The sequence below is a fragment of the Dendrobates tinctorius genome, unplaced genomic scaffold, assembly GCF_039654945.1.
Source record: "Dendrobates tinctorius isolate UK_male_01 unplaced genomic scaffold, ASM3965494v1 ptg000104l, whole genome shotgun sequence".
NCBI classification, from domain to species: Eukaryota; Metazoa; Chordata; class Amphibia; order Anura; family Dendrobatidae; genus Dendrobates; species Dendrobates tinctorius.
Genome location: NW_027361772.1, coordinates 18,568,802 through 18,594,098, shown reverse-complemented (window position 1 = coordinate 18,594,098; position 25,297 = coordinate 18,568,802). Strand labels below are relative to the sequence as shown.

The 25,297-nt window shown below is 41.3% G+C and overlaps 1 protein-coding gene across 1 annotated transcript; it reads left to right on the top strand.

Annotated features, from left to right (window-relative positions):
• Positions 1-507: 507 nt before the first annotated feature.
• Positions 508-24,496, top strand: AP3M2 (adaptor related protein complex 3 subunit mu 2). The gene is made up of 9 exons (XM_073588870.1): positions 508-708; positions 10,383-10,701; positions 11,666-11,837; positions 12,262-12,399; positions 14,256-14,341; positions 15,976-16,109; positions 16,862-17,069; positions 17,149-17,293; positions 23,708-24,496. The coding sequence occupies exons 2-9, from the start codon at positions 10,429-10,431 to the stop codon at positions 23,806-23,808; spliced, it is 1,257 nt and encodes a 418-aa protein (XP_073444971.1). The 5' UTR covers positions 508-708; positions 10,383-10,428; the 3' UTR covers positions 23,809-24,496.
• The last annotated feature ends 801 nt before the right edge of the window (positions 24,497-25,297 follow it).

Genomic DNA, 25,297 nt, shown 5'->3' with positions numbered 1-25,297 from the left:
TGGGGGAATTGGGCATCATACTGTATGGTGGGAAAAGTGGGGGCACCATGCTATGTGAACATATTACTCTCTGAGAGGGAACGCACTGTCAGGCATCATACCGTATGGGGGCACTGTTGGGGCCGTGAAAGCGGTACTGTGTGGGGAACACTAATGGGCTTCATTGGTAATATTTCTGTGTTGATCCATAAAAAAAAATGGTTAGGGAAATGACTAAGCCTAAAATAAAAATTGCCGTCATGTTACTAGCGCCACAGTATGTGTCCCCCTTTCCTAACTTTCGAAGTTGGGGGGGGGGGTTGGAAATGGACTAGCACACAAGGTGTCTTGTTGCCAGGGTTTATGCCTATGGAAACCTCTTGTGTTGCTGTAATAAAGCCTGTCCTCTGGGCCCTGGACTTACAAGGCGCTTATAGTTATCTCACTGCCTCCATGACAAGGAAGGCTGTAAATGCATGGCCAATGTGCAGACATTTTGGAACAGTAGTACCATGACACAGGCTGAGCAGTGAGTGCTACAGATCCTCCTTGCAGTGAGGCAGTCTCCTCCTCCCCTGCACACACAATGCTGCTGTTACTGTGGGAGGAGGAGGAGGAGGAGGTCAGCTGAGCTGCCTGATGGGAGGAAGCATCATATGATACCACAGAGGAAGGAGCTGCACTGAATGAGGCTGACATTAGAGCCAATGTACCGGAGACCTGTGTAAGGTAGGATCAGCCATATCTCTCCATACAAACCGTCCTTACTGCATTATTATAATGGCACCTTGCAGTGTCCCAAAATTGAGGAAGGGGTTTGGGTGGCCATATGCTGCTACATACTACCTACACAACACTGATCGCTCCGAATCCGGCTTATACCTTGTACATGACCCATATACACACTGTTTTGGGTGCATATATCTATATATATACAGTGTATATATATATATATATATATATATATATATATATATATATCCACCATTGTAGCATGTGCGGATTGGGCACTATGGTCGACCGCTTGACCCCATGGCCTCTTATTACCGTTTGGTCATTATGTAGCAATACAAAGGCATTAAGTAATGTACGGAAGCGTTGTAAGGCCTCGAAGAGGCGTGAGGAAATTATGTAATAGATGTAAAATAATTTATAGGGGAAGACGTACACATTTATAATCTTTCCTCTTGCTGTTGTGGATTTTACCTAAATTTAGTGCATTATCTGACCGTATTAATTTTAGTCATATAATTCTGACCCCATACATATAAGCCTCAGTTTCCCCTCTGAGATCCAACTAGACCATAGATGTCAATCTCTTGCCGTGGACCAAATCTGGTTATATTTGGCCAGCGACACCAGAATCGCAAACCCTTTGTGGGGCCATTATACTGTATGGAGGACTCTGTGGGGCCATTATACTGTATGGAGAACTACGTTGGACCATTATACTGTATGGAGCACTATGTGGGGCCATTATACTGTATGGAGGACTCTGTGGGGTCTATTTTTCTGTATGGAGGACTATGTGGGTCCATTATACTGTATGGAGGACTCTGTGGGGCCATTATCCTGTATGGAGAACTACGTAGGACCATTATACTGTATGGAGCACAATGTGGGGCCATTATACTGTATGGAGGACTCTGTGGGGTCTATTTTTCTGTATGGAGGACTATGTGGGTCCATTATTGTGTATGGAGGACTATGTGGGTCCATTATTGTGTATGGAGGACTATGTGGGTCCATTATTGTGTATGGAGGACTATGTGGGTCCATTATTCTGTATGGAGGACTATGTGGGTCCATTATTCTGTATGGAGGACTATGTGAGGTCATTATACTGTATGGAGGACTATGTAGGAACATTATACTGTATGGAGCAATATGTGGGGTCATTATACTGTATTGAGCACTATGTGTGGCCATTATACTGTATGGAGCAATATGTGGGGTCCATTTTTCTGTGTGGAGCACTATGTTGGGTCATTATACTGTATGGAGGACTATGTGGGTCCATTATTGTGTATGGAGGACTATGTGGGTCCATTATTGTGTATGGAGGACTATGTGGGTCCATTATTGTGTATGGAGGACTATGTGGGTCCATTTTTGTGTATGGAGGACTATGTGGGTCCATTATTCTGTATGGAGGACTATGTGGGTCCATTATTCTGTATGGAGGACTATGTGGGTCCATTATTCTGTATGGAGGACTATGTGGGTCCATTATTCTGTATGGAGGACTATGTGGGTCCATTATTCTGTATGGAGGACTATGTGAGGTCATTATACTGTATGGAGGACTATGTAGGAACATTATACTGTATGGAGGACTATGTGGGTCCATTATTCTGTATGGAGGACTATGTGGGTTCATTATACTGTATGGAGCACTATGTGGGGTCATTATACTGTATTGAGCACTATGTGTGGCCATTATACTGTATGGAGCAATATGTGGGGTCCATTTTTCTGTATGGAGCACTATGTGGGGTCATTATACTGTATGGAGCACTTTGTGGGGTCTACTATTCAGTATGGAGGACTATGTGGGACCCATTATACTATATACTAGTTGATGTGCAACTTTGCCCAAGTTTTTCATTTTGGCCTCTGTGTGTTTGCGATTGACATCCTTGGACTAGACCAATGTATTATAACGTTCTAATCATGTTTCCTGTTCTGCTACAGTCGCTGACATTCCTCGGAGTACTTCTTAGGAAGTCTTGTGACAGTAGCATCTACAGATATAACTGAATTGGCTGCCTTCATACATCGAAGCCTCTCCAGGATGTTTGCATATGAAAATGGATCCTATGTCTACAAAAAGGGGTTTTGTCAGAATTTATGGGGCTTTGAATGGAATCTGGCATTTGATCATTGATAAAAAAAATGGCAATATTTCCACTGATTGTGTTTTAATTACGGTAGATTTAATAGGGTATTTTTACTATGGCCGTCCCTTTTTTTAAGGTCCTCACAATTGAGTCTTGTTCTCTATCCCTTATCTTGAATGTAGCGAAGGCGCGTATGCTCAATATCCGCTCCATTTATTGTCTGTAGGACTGCAGGTGGCCGAGCATGCGCATCTATGCCCCACCTCTGCAGAACCCTGTTCTCAGGATCGCTGATAGTCATAATGGTCGGGCCGCCATCGATCAGTAAATAGGGGATAACTTTTAATTGTAGGGATGTCAATTTCGGGCATTGTTATGGGCAATTGCATGCAAAAAAATCACGCTTATGTAAAATGAATTCCTCTGTAGTTGGTGCAGAAAATATAATATAACATTTATATGCGCGGCACTATCATGGGAAACAGATGTGTTGTCATAACAGCCGTGGCCTGCGAAAGCACCCGGCACTGCAATTTTGGTCTTTTTGTGAGTGGACTTCAGAGCAGGGCTTTGGAGTCAGTGTCATGGAAATTGAGGAGTCGGAGTCAGAGGTTTGGCTTACTGACTCCACAGCCCTGCTTCATAGGAGAATTGTTTTTTTTTTTACTATATACTGCAATACTGTGATATTGCAAAATATGCTATAAGGGATCAGATGATCACAGGTTCCAGTCCCCTAGAAAATAAGGTAAAAAAAAAAATTTTCAATAAACCCCATTAAAAACAAAAATTTAAAAAAATATATATATTTTTATTGCTGTGTTTATAAATGTCCGACCTAACAAGGTATAAAATTAATAGAATCGATTCTTAAATGCAGGAAAAAAAAAAAATCCAAATGCAAGAATTGCATTTTTTTTTTTGTCACCACAACACCGCAAAAACAATACGATCAGCAGAAAAATTATATCTATACAAACGTGAGCTTGCCATGCAAAAAAAAAAAAGAAACCTTTTCCAGCTCCATCGACATAAAAATAAAAACGTTATGGTCTCAGGAAAATGGCAGCACAAGCAAATATTTCTTTAATTATTTTTTAGAAATTTTTGTACCGCTTCAATAAAAATAAAAAATGTACATGTTTGGTATCAAAATAATCGTAGTGATCTCCAGAATCATTTAGCGAGTGTCTTTTATAGCTCAATGAACGCCGTAAAACAAAATCCAAAAAGCTATATTGGAATTGCGTTTTTTTATTATTAGCCATTTCCCTGTAAGTGGAATTTTTTTTCTTGATTTTTCCAGTACATTATATGGTAAAGTGAATGGTGTTTACAATCTCTCATATGGCTGTATCTACGGAAAAGTAAAAACAGACTCTTGAAAGAAGGGAAGGAAAAAACGAAGGAGAAAAAATAACAAATTGCCATGAAGAGCTTAAGAGGACAGTTCTTTACAAATCTTTTATTTGGCTTAGATTTTAATAAAATTTGACAAAATTTGCATTAAAATATCTCTTTCTTTTCCTTAGTGTTGTGCAATTTTTATACAGATTTTTTTTTTAAGACGATTGTGCTTCATTGCTCTTCCTTTTAGTAGCTGAATGAAGGCAATCTGTGAAATTTTATAGGCACAAAATGGAGTCTGATCTCTGAGGTAATTTGACATTAAGGCCGGCGTCACACTAGAAAGGAATATGGACGAGTGAGAGGCGTTAAAAGAACGCATTGCACACGGACCAATGATTCTCTATGGGGCAGCTCCCATCAGCCGTAGATTTCTTGCGTATATTTTACGGTCCGTGCCAATCACAGCATGCTGCCATTGTCAGTGTACTACGGCCGTAATACGCCAATGCAAGTCTATGGGTGCGCAAAAAAACCGCATTACACACGGACCACACATGTGACTTGTGAGAAATACGCACCAGGTGTCTTTTAGAAAAACCGGCAATTCAGTGCGCTATACAGTAAACTCACACTGACAGGTTTAACCCCTTAACCCCCAAGGGTGGCTTGCACGTTAATGCCCGGGCCAATTTTTATAATTCTGACCACTGTCCCTTTATGAGGTAAAAACTCTGAAACGCTTCCATGGATCCCGGTGATTCTGACATTGTTTTCTCGTGACATATTGTACTTCATGTTAGTAGTAAAATTTCATTCAAATAACTTGCGTTTATTTGTGAAAAAAAACGGAAATTTGGCAAAAAAATTTAAAATTTCGCAATTTTCAAACTTATGCCCTTAAATCACAGAGATACGGCACACAAAAAACTTAATAAATAACATTTCCCACATGTTTACTTTACATCAGCACAATTTTGGAACCAAAATTTTTTTTGTTAGGAAGTTATAAGGGTTAAAAGTTGACCAGCGATTTCTCATTTTTGCAACACCATTTTATTTTTAGGACCACATCACATTTGAAGCCACTTTGAGGGGTCTATATGATGGAAAATACCCAAAAGTGACACCATTCTAAAAACTGCACCCCTTAAGGTGCTCAAAACCACATTCAAGAAGTTTATTAACCCTTCAGGTGCGTCACAGGAATATTTTGTATATTTAAAAAAAATATGAACATTTAACTTTTCTTCACAAAAAAAATAATTCAGGTTCAATTTTTTTTATTTTACCAAGGGTAACAGGACAAATTGGACTGCAAAAGTTATTGTGCAGTTTGTCCTGAGTACGCTGATACCTGATGTGTGGGGGGGAACCACTGTTTTGGCGCATGGCAGAGCTCAGAAGGGAAGGAGCGCCGTTTGACTTTTTCAATGCAAAATTGGCTGGAATTCAGATTGGATGCCATGTCACGTTTGGAGAGCCCCTGATGTACCTAAACAGTGGAAACCCCCCACAAGTGACCCCATTTTGGAAACTAGACCCCCCAAGGAACTTATCTAGATGTGTGGTGAGAAGTTTGAACCCCCAAGGGCTTCACAGAAGTTTATAACGTACAGCGGTACAATTAAAAAGTCATATTTTTTCCACAAAAAATGATCTTTTCACCCTCAATTCTTATTTTTCCAAGGGTAACAGGACCCTAAAAGTTATTGTACAATTTGTCCTGAGTACGCTGATACCCCACATGTGGGGGTAAACCACTATTTGGGCGCATGGCAGAGCTCGGAAGGGAAGCAGCGCCATTTGATGTTTTTGGCTGGAATTGAGATCGGACACCATGTTGCCTTTGGAAAGCCCCTGATGTACCAAAACAGTGGAAACCCCCAACAAATTACCCCATTTTGGAAACTAGATCCCCCAAGGAACTTATCTAGATGTGTGGTGAGCACTTTGAACCCCCCAGTGGTTCACAGAAGTTTATAACGCCCGGGCGTGAAAATAAAAAAATAATTTTTTTCCACAAGAATGATATTTTTGCCCCCAATTTTTTATTTTCCTAAGGGTACCAGGAGAAATTGGACCACAAAAGTTGTTGTCCAATTTGTTCTGAGTACGCTGATACCCCATATATGGGAGAAAACTAATGTATGGGCACACTTTGGGGCTCGGACAGGAAGTAGTGACGTTTTGGAATGAAGACTTTGATGGAATGGTCTGCGGGTGTCATGTGCGTTTGGAGAGCCCCTGATGTACCTAAACTATTTAAACTCCCCACAAGTGACCCCATTTTGGAAACTACACCCCCCACGGAACTTATCTACATGTGTGGTGAGCACTTTGAACCCCCAAGTGCTTCACAGAAGTTTATAACGCCCGGGCGTGAAAATAAAAAAATCATTTTTTTCCACAAAAATGATGTTTTTGCCCCCAATTTTTTATTTTCCTAAGGGTAACAGGAGAAATTGGACCCCAAAAGTTGTTTTGCAATTTGCCCTGAGTAAGCTAATACCCCATATGTGGGGGTAAAACACTGTTTGGGCGCATGGCAGAGCTTGGAAGGGAAGGAGCACCATTTGACTTTTTCAACGCAGAATTGGCTGGAATTGAGATCAGATCATGTTGCGTTTGGAGAGCACCTGATGTGCCCAAACAGTGGAAACCCCCAATTCTAACTCCAACCCTAACCCCAACACACCCCTAACCCTAACGGGAAAATGGAAATAAATACATTTTTTTAATTTTATTATTTTTCCCTAACTAAGGGGGTGATAACATGGGGTTTGATTTACTATTTATGGCGGTTTTTATGTTTGGCGGCTGTCACACGCTAAAAGACGCTTTTTATTGTAAAAATAGTTTTTACATCACCACATATTGAGAGCTATAATTTTTCCATATTTTGACCCACCGAGTCATGTGAGGTCTTATTTTTTGCGTGATGAGTTGATGCTTTTATTGGTATCATGTTTGGGCACGTGACATCTTTTGATAGCTTTTTATTCCGATTTTTGGGACGCAGAATGAACAAAAACCAGCATTTCATGAATTTCTTTTGGGGGGGTGCGTTTACACCGTTCCGCGTGCGGTAAAATTGATAAAGCGGTTTTATTCTTCGGGTCAGTACGATTACAGCGATACCTCATTTAGGTCTTTTTTTATGTTTTGGCGCTTTTATGCAATGAAAACAATTTTATATAAAAAATAATTATTTTTGCATCGCTTTATTCTTCGAGCTATAACTTTTTTATTTTTTTGCTGATGATGCTGTATGGCAGCTCGTTTTTTGCAGGACAAGATGACGTTTTCAGCGGTACCATGGATATTTATATGCGTCTTTTTTTTTATCGTGCGTTATTGCACTTTTTGTTCGGCGGTATGATAATAAATCATTATTTTTTGCTTCGTTTTTTATTTTTTAAGGGGTTCGCTAAAGGGGTTAACTAATGGGACAGTTTTATAGGGTGGGTCGTTACGGACGCCGCGATACCAAATATGTGTACTTTTATTTTTATTTTTTTTATTATTTCAAAAAAATGAATTTATTAGGGAAATTTTTTTTTTTTTTTAAATTTATTTAGCGATTTTTTTTTTTTTTATTTATTTTTTTTTTTTAATTATTTTTACCCTTTTTTTTTCTTAACTTTATTACATTGTCCCAGGGGGGACATACTGTACCTGTCATGTGACAGATCACTGATCTGTCACATCACAGATCACTGTGACAGATCAGCGATCTGTCACAGGCACTACACAGGCTTCCTCATGCCTGCGCTTTGCAGGCAGTGAGGAAGCCAGCTCCCTGCAGGCCCCTGAAGGTCCCCGTCGCCATCTTGGATTCGGGGACCTGCAGGGTTGGTGCCCCCCGCAGCAGCGCTGCACATTGCGCTGCTGTGGGGGGCTCAGGGAAGCTTGGAGGGAGCCCCCTCCCTGCCGATGCTTCCCTTTAACCCCAGGTACACCTCAATCGTGTTTGATCGCGGTGTGCAAGGGGTTAACGTGTCGGGGGTGGTCCGTGACCGCCCCTAACACATTGTGCCGCGTGTCAGCTGTCATAATCAGCTGACACCCGGCTGCAATCAGCGGCGCTCACCACGTGGGCGCCGCTGATTGCTGTGACGTACTATCCCGTCCCTGGGAATTAAGTCCCAGGGCACATGGACGGGATAGTACGTCATGTGACAGAAAGGGGTTAATAAAGAAACGAAGGACTAGATCTAGACACATAGAATATATATATATATATATATATATATATATTGAGACACATATATATATATATTTATAGTTCATAGAGTTCTTCATAGCAGAATAGCCGCCAATTCAATTGCCGGCTTCTGTCAAATCATTTCCCAACCCGACATGAAATGACACGTGCTTTACATACAGTAAACCATTTCATGTTTTGTTTTTTTTTATATGTCCCTGACTAATAATTAGATGAGGGTTTGTGTGCAAAATGTGGGAGGTGTAGGAGTTAATTTAAGGGGTTAATTTGTTGTAAAAAAAAAATGCGTGGGCTCCCGCTGTCATTTGTCAACCAGAGAGGTAAAGCAGGTGAGTGAGGGCAGATTTTAATAGCCATGAGAGGGACCATTGTTTTTGGGCCCCCCCCCCCGGCTACAAAAATCTGCCCCCAGACACCTGATAAATGGCGCATCTATAAGATGTGCCAATTCTGGCACTTGTCCTCTCTATTCCCATTGCCCTGTAGCGGTGGCAAATGGGTTAATATAACAAAGGTTTATGTCACCATTCGATTGTAAGATGACATTAAGCCGATTAATAATGGAGAGGTTTCAATAAGACACCGATCCATTATTAACCCTATACTAAGAAAGAGTTAAAAACCACACACAGACATTAATTAAAAAGTCTTTTAATGAAATAAATACACCAAGTTTTTGACACATTTTTATTAGCCTGGTAATCCAAAATAAAACCATGACCTGCAACAAAAATAACATAAAAAATCACCAATATCCTTACCTCTCCGCTGTTCAGTCATGTCCCACGCTGCAATCCATCAGAAGGGGTTAAATAGTTTACAATGAGGACCGGTGCTAATGCGACCAGCCTCACTGTAATCTACTACAAAATGAATTGATTCAGCTCTGCGCAGCCTCAATGGCTGCCTGTAGATGATCTAATTACCGTGGGAAAGTTTCTGACTTTTTTCCCACGGTCATTAGTTCATTCACAGATCAGCCGGGGACTCCCGCTGACGTCACTGAGGCTGCTGGGAGTCCCCGGCTGATCTGTGAATGAACTAATGACCGTGGGAAAAAAGTCAGAAACTGAATTAGCGGCTATTCTGCTATGAAGAACTCTATGAACTATAAATATATATAGATATATGTGTCTCAATGACATGTGTGTATATATATATATGTATTCTATGTGTCTAGATCTATTTTTTCGTTTGGATTTGAGAACCTGTCATTGGGCTCCATTATATGTCCGTTTTGCAAGCCTGCGAGAAAATCTCGGTATACGGATGCCATACGGATTACATACGGATGCTTACATGGGAGAAATACGCGGCCACACCCTTACAACGGATGACATACGGAGCACTATTTAGGGGCCATTTATGCGTATTACGGCCGTACAATACGGTCCGTCTCCACCTTGTGTGTGACTCCTGCCTTACAGAGCAGTTTAGGACTAGAGTAAGCGCAGGCAGAGCTGCCGGACACCAGCAGAAACCTACAGCTTTTATGTAAAGTCACGGTACACAAATACTGCAGGATGCAGAAAATTACACAGCATGGCTGTTAGTGACAACAAAAATGGCTGCCATTACTACTCCCAGGCCCCATTCGCATGTGATTGTTGTGAATATCAGGTGCACGTCTCCTAGCTTTCCTCCAGCCTTGAAGGGCATGTGTGCATATTATTGTGGCCTCGCATCGTTTATTTGGGAGTCCACAGGAAAGGTGGGGACTATAATGGTAGCCATATTGTTTGTTACCAAATGGTGTTTTGCCATGATCCCAAAGACTGTGAAGACGGGGTTCTTTAAACACTGAGTTTTTTCAAATGGAAGCCCCTTCTTTGAGAAGTTTTTAGAGAAGTTTTTCTTTTCCGGAAAACTTTGGATATGTTGACACAGAGTTAATTTGGGGGATATAAGACTTTTTTTTCTATATGACTTTACCCTAAATTACGGTATTTGACTAAAATTAAAAGTATTTTTTTGTATTTTCTCCCCAGGGTCCCCAAAATATCATTTCTCTTCCAAAGTTGTCCATCGCCAACCATGATTCACAGCTTGTTCCTCATTAACCCTTCGGGTGACATCTTCTTAGAGAAACACTGGAAGAGCATCGTATCCCGTTCCGTCTGTGACTACTTTTTTGAGGCACAAGAAAGGGCGTCCGAGGCGGAAAATGTTCCCCCGATCATCCCGACTCCTCACCACTACTTACTCAGTGTTTATAGGCACGCCATCTTTTTTGTGGCCGTCATCCAAACTGAGGTGCCGCCACTTTTTGCGATCGAGTTCCTTCACCGCGTGGTCGACACATTTCAGGTATGACTTTATTCTTGATGACTTCTCTGTTATTCCCGTTAGTTTAATATCGTTACACAGATGCTAGGAATTTACGTTCTGCTGACTTGATTGCAAAAGATATTTGAGACTGTTCAGTCATGTGGGGTTTGCCGTCACGTGGGGTTGCGGTGTTTTTTTTTTTCATGGCGGAAAAAACTTGAGGCTCCGGGGAAACACATTGTGCTGGGATCTTTCCTTATTTTGTAAGGAAGGAGAGTGATAGAAGTCTAGCTCAGACTAGAGGTAAAATACGAAAAAATATACTTTACAATATACAGTACAAAATTTACAACATTACCGCCATACAGTGCACAGAGAGTGCAACCGAAATGCTCACATAACAAAGTTATACGATAACAAAGAAATTTTGTCATACAGTGCCCTAATAATATTACCTGCCACGGCTCAGTTGAGAGGGCCCAGGTCTTAATTTTGATCCCCTTCTGTGAATCATTCTGTGGGGACCACATAAATTTGCAGTCTCAAAATAATCCAGCCTTGACTTTCTCAAGCTATCAAAGATTTAGCATAACTTGTATTTTATTGATTACCATCTCCGCTGTTACCATGCTTAGGAGTCCAGTGGGTGGATCTAATCAGCGAGTGATGGATATCCCTGCACACTAATGGAAGGAAGGCTGTCAATCACTGATTAGTACCGCCCATTGGACTCCTAAGCATAGAAAGGGGTATGGGAATATTTTCCCATAAACTCATATATCAATCTGCTCGGCCCTTCTTGCTTTATAACATACTGCCAGCAGATCTGACGTAGCATTCAGTGTCACAGATTACCTTTAAAAATTAGCGTCAGACTGTTATGGAAAGTGGCGAGAAGCCTTTAATGCTATTTATCGTTGGCAAAAATGGTAAAATTAGACAAGAAAATCCAAAAGTCATTAGTTTATTCCACATAGATTGTTAGCCCTATTCTTCCCGTTAGGATTACTTTGGGTCCTGCTCGGAAGCTGTCATTAAGGAAAATGTCGTGGTGGTCTACGAGGTCCTTGAGGAGATGTTGGATAATGGATTCCCACTTGCCACTGAATCAAACATCCTAAAGGAGCTAATCAAACCTCCAACCATCCTACGAAGTGTGGTGAACACCATTACAGGTAATCTTCTCAGAACTATATATCGATACATGGGGCCTTACACGTACTTAGGGGGTTGTCACCTATCCACAGAATAAGTGATAAGTTATTGACCTGTGGGGGTCCGACTGCTGGGAACCGCACCCATCTACAGAACGGAACATTTTTATTCCCCTTAGAATGCTTGACGGCTGCTCCATTCATTGCCTATGGGGCCGTCGAGCATTTTCCGACAGACCCATAGTCATTGAATAGAGCAGTGGGACCTTAACATGCACACTCGGAGAAACCGAGCATGCGTATGTGTGGTGGTTGAGATGGGAGAATTATCTGTCAGCCCAATGCTCAGCCCTCTTTAGGGTTTCTTCTGCAGTTACCAGAAAAATAGACAATCCCTTTAACAGGAAGCCATTGATTCTTGAATTGTATCTGCCTTTGTTTTCAGGCAGCTCAAATGTGGGCGACCAGCTCCCGACAGGACAACTCTCAGTAGTTCCATGGAGAAGAACAGGGGTGAAATATACCAACAATGAGGCCTACTTTGATGTAATAGAAGAGATAGACGCCATCATTGATAAATCAGGTAAACGTATAGGTATAAGTCCTCAGATAATATATAATGTGGCCGGTAAACTGGTATAAGAGTCTATTAAACTGAAGAGAAATATAGAAAAACCTACAGAACTAAAAAGGGTCTCTGGGACTAAACAATATAAATAACTACAAGGTCACATTTGGATGTCCATATCCCCCCCAAAGGTATACAGTAACCTAAAATTGAAGCTACCTGCAACCTTCTAGCTGAAGCCTACTGTTTACCGTTATACATTAACCCCATTAATAAAAACAGTATGCACTAAAATTCTCAAAGTAGTGACTAAAACGGTTGAAAGGTTTATCACTTAGAGTATTTGGATTGATTTAGGTAATTTTTTGACCTAACTGCGTGTGTTTTTGGCTGACGATAAAATTTTCAATAGGGTTGCGTTAAAAATTTTGGACCGTTTCTCTTCTACAGCCTCTATGTATCACTGTACATAACAAAATGAGCTGCCAGTGAATCAGCCAGTGAGCTCGTCTGACGACAACGTCTGTAACTCGTTCATATCGGTCAACTTTGGCAGCCAGAATTCACTTTTGCCCTCGGCATCTTCAGCCCTGGTTGTCTGTGGCGTTCACTGTTGCTTGCAACGTCACAAAGTTACAAAAGGCCTAATGACTAGGCCTTGCACAATGTCTTGACGAGCATTGCGCCATGATGTTCCAGGGCCTTATAAAGCTGCTGGGTGCGAATGTGAAGACCAACTGTATTGGGGAACAAGACCAGGGCAGTGTAAATTTCTCATCTCTTTCTGTGGCCCTTATCTCTCTTCTCCTGAATCATTTTCTTAGTAGATTTATGACCAAATCAAAGTTCAACTTTCATCTGGCCATTAATCAGCTTAGAAGATGGTTCAGGAGAATAAAGATAAGAGCTACAAGCCTTGTTGTAAGACAAGCAGACTGATGGATTCATTGGTAAACCATTCTGCTATGTACTGTGATTCATAGAGGCTGTAGATAAAAATCTGTACCCAATATGTAATAAACCCCTAATGCAATAACTTTTTAAAAAAAAATACATACATTTAAGTAAAAAATGATGCCTACAGAGGTGTCTATATCCTCTACTTCTGCATAGGATTTGGAGATTTGTACCCCCACCTCAAAAAAAAACCCATGAGCTTTCACCACTAAAATGTTTTTTTAATGAGTCCATACAGTATGATGGACCTAAAATGACACAAAGTTAAAAGGTAGATCTTCGCTTTTAAGGTAAAATCCATTCAGAATGGAATTCTAATAAGTCACAGATATTTCTAAGATTACATTAACCTCTTCATGACATATAACGAACATGTGCGTCATATGTCATGTCCCTGACTGTGATGCAAGCTCATACGCCGAGCCTACATCTTTCCCGGCAGATGATGGCTGATTTATTCGACCATCATGTGCCTCTAACAGCCATGAGCGGAGCTCCGCATGCGGCTGCCAAGCTGTTAAATGTCAACCTGTTTTCAAAATATGAAAAAAAAAAAAAAAAAAGTTCAAAACACACTCCCATTTTGTGCCATTAAAAATAAAACAATAACACCCTTACACAGCCCCATATCCCAAAAAATGAAAACATTACGGGTTTCGGAAAATGGCTACTAAAGCAAAAAACATTTTTTTAGCAAATTTCTCAAATTTCTTTTCCAGCATTTAAATAAAAAAAAAAAACCTGGCACAAGATTCTAAGGACAATGTCAAAGGGGTTTGAACGCTTCTTCAGGAGATGAGGCTTCTTCAGGAGCTCGAGGGATTTATGAGCACGGCATTTTCACCAATGTTATCAGGAAAGCTGTACACATCGTCGCTGATGTTTAATTAGTTTTTTTCCCTCCTTCTCTACAGGTTGTACGGTGGCTGCAGAGATTCAGGGTGTCATAGATGCCTGTGTAAAGCTGAGTGGGATGCCGGATTTAACGTTGTCTTTTATGGTAGGTTACTTAGTAAGGGACACAAATTTAGAGCCCCCAATTTGCAGATTATCTCTTTTAAGGAGAATGCTTAATCTCGCTAGCACCATCTATTAAGGATGTCCTGGTAAGCCAATGACTGAGCCTTTTAACCGGATATGCAACATGAGATTTTAGCCAAGCTAGGCACCCATCTACAAACAGCAGTTTTGGGGTACTTGCCCTTCATCCGGTTGGCTGAATGAGAAGCACTTGCTACAGCTGTTATGTGGCACCAGGGGGAGTTTTCTCTTTTTCTCTCCTTCCCGGAGGGAGCTAATTTGTTGTTTTCTTCATACTTGCCGATCTCCTTAACTCCTTCTGGACCACACATAGACTTTTAACGTCCTGGCGGTCCGGCTCCTACTCTAAAACATCACTGCACAGAAGTCCAGCTATACTGTATAAGATCGGGTAGCTGCGGAAGCATAGATCCAGCTGTCAGAGATAACCGGAGTCTCCATAGAGAAGGCAGAGGCGGTTTATTACCGTCTGTGCCTTCTCAATCGAAGTGTACACAGTAAATGAACACAGTAATAGGAAGTGTTGACGGCACGTCCTCCATACAGAGCAGACATATGATCGCTGTATATAGTGAAGGAGCAGGAGCTGCAGGTCAAGACAGCTCTGCTATGCAGTCAGCGGGCTGCTTTTCCCCTGTAACTGGGGCTAATATACCAGCACTAGTTACAGGGGAAATAAGATAAAAATAAAAAATATTTCAATATTTAATTGTGTCGACCTTTTGAGGGGTTCAATGTATAAAGTGAATTAAAAATAACAGTAAAAGAAAATGTCACTTTCAATCTAAATTGCTGTTAGTAGCCCCGTCCTTGTAAAAAAAAAAACATAAAAACTTGTCCAATATAGATAAACATTTTTTACTGTATGGGTAACAGTTTTAAATGTATGTTAGTGGTCCTGCGTGGTCATAAGAAATGTGAAATACAAACGATTATTTCCTTTAATTTTTCATTAATATCAGCAAAAAAGATGACAAAATGACATTGACATAAAAATTGAGCTCTATGTGTTGCAGAGAAAAAGATGCAAAAAATACTTGAATATCTCAACGAGAAATTTTCTTTAGCTGTTTAAATCGCATGTACGAAAAAAAACCTAAATTGTGCCTTATCTGGAACAAGGGAATATGGCCTGGTCTTGAACTGGGGATTGGTGATGTACCGTTCTTCAGTCTACAGACAGCTGAGGCCTCGGCATACTGATAGGTTACCCCACAGATGTTTCATTACAGGGCTCGCCCATTATTTGTGTTCCCGGTCTGCAAAAGAGAAGTGGCCAACTTTGATTCGGTCTGTGGTAATAAATCAGCTGAGAGCAGCTCAAAAAAAGACAGAGTTACAATCTCTTCTTCAGCCAGTCATACTGAGGTGACTGATGGATTCTCAGTTAACTCATTCTGCAGCCAGTGATAGAGAACACAAATCCAATCAAAAATGATTCTTTATCCAGTTACATGCATTTATGTAAAAAAAAAATTCTGAGAGCGTGGATAACCCATGAAATATTTAGGCAATTATTTACTTTTACTACCATTCCTATATATATATATATATATAATGTTATTTAAATATCTTGATTTTATGATTTTGCAGAATCCTCGTCTTTTGGACGACGTGAGCTTCCACCCCTGTGTGCGCTTTAAGCGCTGGGAATCGGAACGGATCTTGTCCTTTATTCCTCCAGATGGGAACTTCCGACTGCTGTCTTATCATGTCAGCGCCCAGAAGTAAGAAGTGTAAAAATGGTTTATTCTCAGAAAGGCTTCCCCCCCAGCTATAATATAGTAGATGTAAATTAAAGAGGTATTCCCATCTTCTAAAGTATCTAGCTAGACCTCTGGGACCTTTCTGTTCCTGAGAATGAAGGGGATGTAGCACTTGTGTCGCTTTGCATCCTTTTCACCAGGCATTCCCTGCACCATTGCGGCATTCCCTGCACCATTGCGGCATTCCCTGCGCCGTGGCGGCATCCCAGCTGCCAACTGTGCCAGGGATCTGCAGTGAATGGTGACTGGTTGCAGTTCCCTGTACCCAATGGTCGCCAGGAGCCGCACTGTGCAGGGGATACAGTGCTACACCAGAGCTGCTGAGCCTTCAGTCTCTAGATCAATACTGGTCCTAGAGGTCTAAATTGGATTTTTAAAGGTGCAGTCCAGGGTTTAAAAACAAAACATGGCTGCTTTCTTCCAAAAACAGTGTGACCCCTGTCTACGGGTGATGTATGGTATTACATCTTAGCCCCATTTATCTTCATGAGACTGAGCTGCAATACCAGACTCCACCTATAAACAATTGTGGCGCTTTTTCGGAAGAAAGAAGCTGTGTATTGTAATCCTGGATAACCCCTTTTTTAAAATGACTCTCCCGGCCATGATCTGTTCAGTCCTTATGGTCAGACGTGCACTCGCGACTTATTTAGCGCTCCTACATTCTGCCGGGTCGTCTCATTGTGCGGCATTTGATTGGTCTTGTGTTGTAGCCTTGTGGCCATTCCAGTCTACGTCAAGCATGGGATCAGTTTTCGGGAAGGAAGCAGCTCTGGACGTTTTGAAGTCACCCTAGGACCCAAGCAGAGTATGGGCAAGACCGTGGAGGGTGTGACTGTAACCGGTCAGATGCCGAAAGGCGTCCTGAACATGACATTGACCCCATCCCAAGGCACTTACGTATTTGATCCCGTCACCAAGGTGGGTTGTGCAATATTCCTGACCATCGAGATGTCATGTGTTGTGTGTAATGATCTCATTATTACGTCTGGTCTCCTAGCTATTGTCATGGGAGGTGGGAAAGATTAATCCTCAGAAGTTACCAAGCCTGAAGGGAACCATGATCCTCCAAGCCGGCTGCTCGAAACCTGATGAGAACCCAACACTTAACCTTAACTTCAAGATCCAGCAGCTCGCCATCTCAGGTACAGTCTGGGTGACACTACACCTCTCCCCCCAAAAATGTTCTTACCTACTTTCTGCAAAAATTCCAACACAAATCTCGTGGCCATCTCACGTATATATGGGGGCTCCCTGACTCCCCTCTCGGGAGAAGAAAAAAATAAGACTGGGCATGTTAAATTACAAAGCCCAATCCAGTTCTTTTGCATAGCCGCAGTAATAAATGTCCGCCAATGTGTTTTGGTTTGTGATTTTTTTTTTTTTTCTTTATGGGTCAGAGACCTTTTTCCTCAAAAGGCAACAAGTATTTTTTTTCCGATTGATTTCTGTTTTAAGACTTGAAAAATTCCGTAAAAAAGGACACTAACACATTTTAAAGTTGTTCCATAATAAAAAACCCTGCTATTTGTTTGTTTTTTAATTAGTTTTTTCATGTATAATAAAAGTTGGTTATTCTGAATAACAACATTAATGATATTAATCCAATGAGCCCCAATTTAGCAATTTAGGACGACCATCATAAATGGGAGGAGAGAGTGGGGAGAATTAAGTTCCAAAAACAGCTGAGCTTTGTGGAAAGCTTTAACCCCTTAGCAACTTATGGCAGACTCCCCGTCTTTGATGTGGGCTGGCACGCCAAGCCCGTATCTTTAAGATGACCACAAAGGGGACTAAAAAAATACAGTAAAAGTTTTAAAAAATTTGAAAAATGTATAAAAGTTCAAATCACCCCACTTTTCCCCCATTGAAAAAATAATACACATATTTGATATCGCCGCGTTCGTAAACATCCGTTCTATCAAAAATATAAAATAAATTAATATGATCAGTAAACGGCGTAAAAAGAAAAAAAAAAATCATACTGCCAGAATTGTAGTTTTTTGGCCGATGCAACAACAGAAAAAAAATCTAGGGGAAGAGTCTTGAGGAGATCATTTGCATATTCCCAGTGCCTTCTGGGATAAGTGAAGAGTCTCCGCGAGCTCAACGATCACTGGGTTTTGGCCGTTGCAGCTGAAAAGAGGAAATCGGAAAACCAGGGGAAGAGTCTTGAGGAGATCATTTGCATATTCCCAGTGCCTTCTGGGATAAGTGAAGAGTCTCCGCGAGCTCAACGATCACTGGGTTTTGGCCGTTGCAGCTGAAAAGAGGAAATCGGAAAACCAGGGGAAGAGTCTTGAGGAGATCATTTGCATATTCCCAGTGCCTTCTGGGATAAGTGAAGAGTCTCCGCGAGCTCAACGATCACTGGGTTTTGGCCGTTGCAGCTGAAAAGAGGAAATCGGAAAACCAGGGGAAGAGTCTTGAGGAGATCATTTGCATATTCCCAGTGCCTTCTGGGATAAGTGAAGAGTCTCCGCGAGCTCAACGATCACTGGAAATCGAAAAAGAGGAAATCGGAAAAACCGCGCGCCTATCGGCGCGCGAATTTGGGCTCATCTTTCATCGTTTTTAAGAAATCTCAAGATGGAAGAGGCCAGGAGCCATTTGGTGAGCTGCATTTCTTGCTACATGTTCACAGACTTACCAGTGGAAAAGCCAAACTTCACATGCCACAAATGCAAGCTTGTGTCCCTGTTGGAGGAAAAGTTGGAAAATCTCGAAGAGAGGTTAGCTACGTTGAAGATCATTAAGGAAGGTGAAGAGTTCTTGGACAGAGCAGAATTATCTCTTCATGTTACAGAAAGAGAAGAAATTCGAAGTGCACCTGAAGAAACAGAGGAATGGAGACATGTGACCCAGAGAAGCAGGAGGATCAGGAGGCAGTCAGCACCCATACTGCTCAGAAACCAGTACCAGGCTCTCACGCAGGAAAACAATGAAGAAATACATCAGGATAAGACTTTGCCAACAAGCAGCAACCTTGTACGCCTTCAGAGTCCTCCTGGATGGAGAAAGAAAAATGTTGTGAAGAAGAAACGGAGAGTGGTGGTCATGGGGGATTCCCTGCTGAGAGGAACAGAGGCCGCTATCTGCAGACCGGATATAACTTCAAGAGAAATGTGTTGTCTTCCAGGTGCAAAAATTAAAGATGTGTCTGACAGGATATCAGGACTCTTCAGACCTACAGATGACTACCCATTCCTGCTACTACATGTGGGGACAAATGACACCGCAAGAAACGACCTGGAAACCATCTGCAGAGACTTTGAAGACTTAGGCAAGAAAGTGAAAGAACTGGGAGCGCAGGTGGTCTTCTCTTCCATCCTTCCAGTGGATGGCCATGGAACAAGGAGGTGGAATAAGATTCTGCAGGTGAATAACTGGCTACGTCGATGGTGCCGTCAGCAACGATTTGGATTTCTGGATCACGGAGTGAACTACTTATACGATGGACTACTTGCTAGAGATGGGGTGCACCTTACGAAGACTGGAAAGCATGTATTTGGAAGTCGCCTTGCTACACTTGTAAGGAGAGCTTTAAACTAGAACAACATGGGAAGGGAAGCAAAAGACCAGAAAAAGCCATACACCTGACAAATGCTATTGAGAACTCTGCTATTAGAAGTGGAAAGGAAGAACAAAGACGAAAGAATCTAATTAATAAAAATATTGGAGAAACAGAAACCAATCACAAACTAAAATGTTTCTATACTAATGCACAAAGCATGGGCAACAAACAAGGAGAATTGGAACTACTAACACAGGAAAAGAAATATGATGTCATTGGAATCACTGAAACTTGGTGGGACAATACACATGATTGGAATACAAGACTAGAAGGATACAACTTATTTGCAAGAAACAGACTTGATAAACGAGGAGGGGGTGTCGCATTGTATGTTAGAAACGCGTATATCTGCACAGAGATTGAAGCTTCAGAGACTGGGAGTTCTGTGGAAACTGTTTGGGTAAGAATACAAGGACTGAACAATGGAAAGGACACCATTGTAGGCATTTACTACAGGCCGCCTGTGCAAGCTGAAGCTATGGATGAACTCTTTATGCATCAAATGGCCAAGTTCTCCAAAAAATATGACATAGTTGTCATGGGAGATTTCAACTATCCAGACATTTGTTGGGAATCTCTCTCAGGCAAAACTAACAGGTCAAGGAAATTCTTATCCTCTCTTGCTGACAACTTTATCTTCCAAAAGGTAAGGGAGAAAACAAGGGGAACTGCTACCTTGGATCTAATCCTTATAAACAGGGAGGAAATGGTTGAGGAGGTAAAAGTGGCTGGGACCCTAGGAGGTAGCGACCATGCTATTTTAGAATTTTGGATAACTAGAGGCGGAAGACCTGTGAAGACTCAGACATCAAGGTTAGATTTCAGAAAGGCAGATTTTAAGGGATTCAGAAAGAGAATTGGAGGGATCCAATGGCTGGATATCCTTAAAGACAAAAATGTCCAGGAAGGATGGGAAATCTTGAAAAATGAAATTCTCAAAGCACAGTTGTTAACAATTCCGAAAAGAGGGAAGAATAGGAAGCAGTTAAGGAAACCAGGATGGATGAACACAGAACTTAAGCACATGCTAAAAAGGAAGAAAAAAATGTTTATAAAATGGAAAGAGGGAGGCATATCTAAAGAAGAATATAATGCTGTCTGCAGAACCTGCAGGGCACAAATCAGATTCTCTAAAGCTGAAAATGAATTGAGGCTTGCAAGAGATGTCAAAAGCAATAATAAAGGATTTTGGGGATATGTCAAAAGTAAAAGAAAAGTCAAAGATGCTATAGGATTTTTACAGGATGAAAATGATGAAATGGTAAGACAGGATGTTGAGAAGGCTGAACTTTTAAATTCCTATTTTGCATCTGTTTTCTCTCAGAAAGGAAATGTAACATCAACTGTTATTCACTGTCCTATTAAGGGAATAGAAGAATCCAGGATATCTATAAACAGAAAGATAGTGAGGAAACACTTAGCTAGCCTAAATGAATTCAAGTCTCCAGGTCCAGATGAATTACACCCCAGAGTACTGAAGGAGATAGCAGAAGAAATTTTTGAACCCCTCTCTATAATCTTTGAAAATTCTTGGAGAACAGGAGAAGTGCCAGAAGACTGGAGAAGAGCAAATGTTGTTCCTATCTTCAAAAAGGGGAAGAAGGTGGACCCAGGTAACTATAGGCCGGTGAGTCTGACTTCTATACCAGGAAAGATCTTTGAACAAATTATTAAACAACACGTATGTCAATACCTGGATAAGAATGAAGTGATTAAACAGAGTCAGCATGGGTTTGTAACTAATAAGTCATGTCAGACTAACTTAATTTCCTTCTATGACGGTATCACTGATTGGGTGGATCAAGGAAATGCTGTAGATATAGTATATCTTGACTTCAGCAAAGCATTTGACAAAGTCTCTCATACAATCCTTATTGAAAAAATGATTAAGTATGGAATGGACAAGGCAACTGTTAGGTGGATTCATAACTGGCTTAGTGATCGGACCCAAAGAGTGGTCGTAAATGGCTGCACATCCAGTTGGAAGAATGTCTCAAGTGGGGTACCACAGGGCTCTGTCCTGGGCCCTGTATTGTTCAACATCTTTATCAACGATTTAGATGAAGGAATTGAGGGTAAACTGATTAAATTTGCTGATGACACAAAGCTAGGAGGGATAGCTAATACTAGAGAAGAGAGAGAGAGGATTCAAAAAGATTTAAATAAACTGGAGAAGTGGGCAGCAACTAACAGAATGGTTTTTAACAGGGAGAAATGCAAAGTACTACATCTGGGCAATAAAAATGGAAAAAGCATATATAGAATGGGAGGAATAGGGCTAAGTGACAGCACATGTGAAAAAGACTTGGGTATACTAATAGATCACAGACTGAATATGAGTCAACAGTGTGATGCAGCAGCAAAAAAGGCAAATGCAATTCTAGGATGTATTAACAGAAGCATACAGTCTAGATCACGTGAAGTCATTATTTCCCTCTACTCCTCTTTGGTCAGACCTCATCTGGAATATTGTGTCCAGTTTTGGGCACCACATTTTAAAAAAGACATCAACAAACTGGAGCAAGTTCAGAAAAGAGCGACCAGAATGGTGACCGGTCTGCAAACCCTGTCTTATGAGGAAAGGTTGCAGGATTTGGGAATGTTTAGTTTGCAAAAGAGAAGACTGAGAGGAGACTTAATAGCTGTCTACAAATATCTAAAGGGCTGTCACATTGTAGAAGGATCAACTTTATTCTCATTTGCACAAGGAAAGACTAGAAGCAATGGGATGAAACTGAATGGGAGGAGACACAGATTAGATATTAGAAAAAAGTTTTTGACAGTTAGAGTGATCAATGAGTGGAACAGGCTGCCACGAGAAGTGGTGAGTTCTCCTTCAATGGAAGTCTTCAAACAGAGGCTGGACAGACATCTGACTGGGATGATTTAGCGAATCCTGCTTTGAGCAGGGGGTTGGACCAGATGGCCCAGGAGGTCCCTTCCAACTCTACGATTCTATGATTCTATGATTCTAATAACAGGTGATCAAAACATCGTATCTATCCCAAAATGGTATCAGGAAAAATCTCACCTCAGAGTGCAAAATATAAATCCTCAAACAGTCCCAAAAAAAGAAAACATTGCGACTGTCTGAAAATGGCAACACAAGCAACATTTTTTACTACAAATTTCAGAATTTTTTTTTTCACCACTGACATAAAACAAAAACTATTCATGTTTGGTATCTGCATAATTGTACTGAGTCAGAGAATCATAATGCCAGGTCATTTTTACCTTAAAATAAATGCTGTAAATTAAAAAAAAAAATTACAGAATTTCACTTTTTTTTTTTGCTACTTTGACACACTTTGATTTTTTTCCCCCGTATGTAATATGATCAGATAGCTGGTATCATTCAAAAGTACAACTCGTCACCCACAAAACAAGTCCTCACATGGCTATATTGGCCTTTAAAAAAAAAAAAGTTATGGCTCTTTGAATAAGGGGAGGAAAAAAGGAAAACACAAAAACGAAAATTTCCTGGTCCTAAGGCTATGTGCACACGCTGCGGATTCTGCTGCGGATCCGCAACGTATTTAGCCCTGCGAATTCGCAGCAGTTCCGCAGGTGGTGTACAGTACCATGTTAGCCAATGGGATTTAAAAACCGCAGTGCACATGCTGCGGATTTTTCCGCGCGGATTTGCTGTGGTTTTAAATCCGCAGCATGTCAATTCTTTCTGCGGATTCTGCAGCGGTTTGACACCTGTTCCATTGTCCAGGTGTCAATCCGCAGGTCACTTTACCTATGGTTTTACCTGCAAATCCGCACAGAAAAATCCGCAGGTGAATCCGCACTGTGTGCACTCACCCTTAAGGGGTTTAAGCATGGCAAGCTCCCCTCCTCCTGTTTGAGGCTGTTGGTTCTCCTGTATGGCAAAATGAGAGTCACACATGGTCTTGTCTAATATTGGTATTTGTTAATTGACCATTATCTAAAGCGAACTTCATTCCTTTAATTCCTCTGTGTATGCCACCCCCTGTAGGCTTGAAGGTGAACAGGTTGGACATGTATGGTGAGAAGTACAAACCCTTCAAAGGAATTAAATACATGACCAAGGCTGGAAAGTTCCAAGTCAGAACATAAAGCAAGATGTGATTCTATGAAGACTGAATTTCTATCAACACCTGTGAAGTTTCCAAATGCTCCTACAACCATTGTAGTCATGTATATAAAAAGGAGATGTGATTGCAGTGCGTGTATGTATGTAGCGGCTGGGTCTTGTATATAGGTCATCAGAGATATGAGAGCGGTACCCCTATAAATCCATGTTCCAACCACCGTAGCCAGAGCTGGGAACCTCGAGGGCAAGGCTCAAGGGGAGGAGCCTAGCTTAAGTTGATCCACCCATGAGGAAGTGATGTGGAGCTTTTCCTCTTTGTGAGTTGATGTGTGTTCTGGGATATAATTTACCATTCTTCATGCATCTTAGCACTACATGGGGGCATATCTGACTAGTTTATAGTGGGCTGTGTGTTGTGGTCCTCGGCGTGTGGTTCTGCTGTGAAGCTAGGTCTACTGAAGTATGTTGCACTCCTTGAAGGGTTTACATGGCAGTACAGGACCAGGCTTGCACTAGTATTACCCAGAATGTACCAACTGAATGTGCAATATGGCAAACCAGCTAATAATTAAGACTACTGATAATGGATGAGGAGCTGATGGTGACTTGGAAGACCAGCCCTATCGTGTGACTCGCAGGATACCTGTATGGTGGGACTCGAGATGGAGGACTTGTATGTTCCTTTCTGTAATAAACCTATTCTTGCCAGGATATAGCTCTGTGTGTATAGTGGTATATTATAGTTATCCTTATTTATTATCCCTCAGCTATCAAGACCCTTTGATGTGATAATGTTTCTCTAGAGTTGGTGCCAATTTATTCGCACGTCGGCCACAACAGGGTCTACGGCTGCTACATGGGCGTGCCCCATTTTACATCCTACCTGTCAGCGTCTACGGGTCTTCTTTTGATTAGCCAGCCTTGCACGATATCACATGTGCATCACGCCGCAACAAGGACGTCATTAATGAAAAGAAGACTGGCAGACATCATTAGGTGAGGACCTCTCGATCCCATGCAGCACAGTTGTGGCCAATGGACTGGGATGTGCGAAGCCATTCACACTGACTCTTACTTATCATGATTACAGTTGAGTGAATTTTTCACAATTCGGTTCTGATTATGAGCGGCGCCAAATATTGTTTTAGCAATATTCGCCAAACGTCATTGGAGTCAATGGGAGTAGAAATGAACGAATATGTTCGGAACCGATCATCAAACATAAATTCGTCACAAATAGGGTACCAATATGGCGCTAATTTGGCAAATTCACATTCGGCGACCGATTCCGAACACATTCGCTCAACTCTAATCATGCTCTAATCATGTATGTATAATCTAATCAACTCTAATCATGTATGTTAGAAACGCGTATATCTGCACAGAGATTGAAGCTTCAGAGACTGGGAGTTCTGTGGAAACTGTTTGGGTAAGAATACAAGGACAGAACAATGGAAAGGACACCATTGTAGGCATTTACTACAGGCCGCCTGTGCAAGCTGAAGCTATGGA

What these genes read in the sequence shown, in the direction of transcription:
- AP3M2 (XM_073588870.1), top strand. Translation starts at nt 10,429, where the DNA reads ATGATTCACAGCTTGTTCCTCATTAACCCTTCGGGTGACATCTTCTTA. An exon ending in TGTGGTGAACACCATTACAG is followed by an intron (nt 11,838 to 12,261) that starts GTAATCTTCTCA and finishes CTTTGTTTTCAG; the next exon opens with GCAGCTCAAATGTGGGCGAC. An exon ending in CGCCATCATTGATAAATCAG is followed by an intron (nt 12,400 to 14,255) that starts GTAAACGTATAG and finishes CCTTCTCTACAG; the next exon opens with GTTGTACGGTGGCTGCAGAG.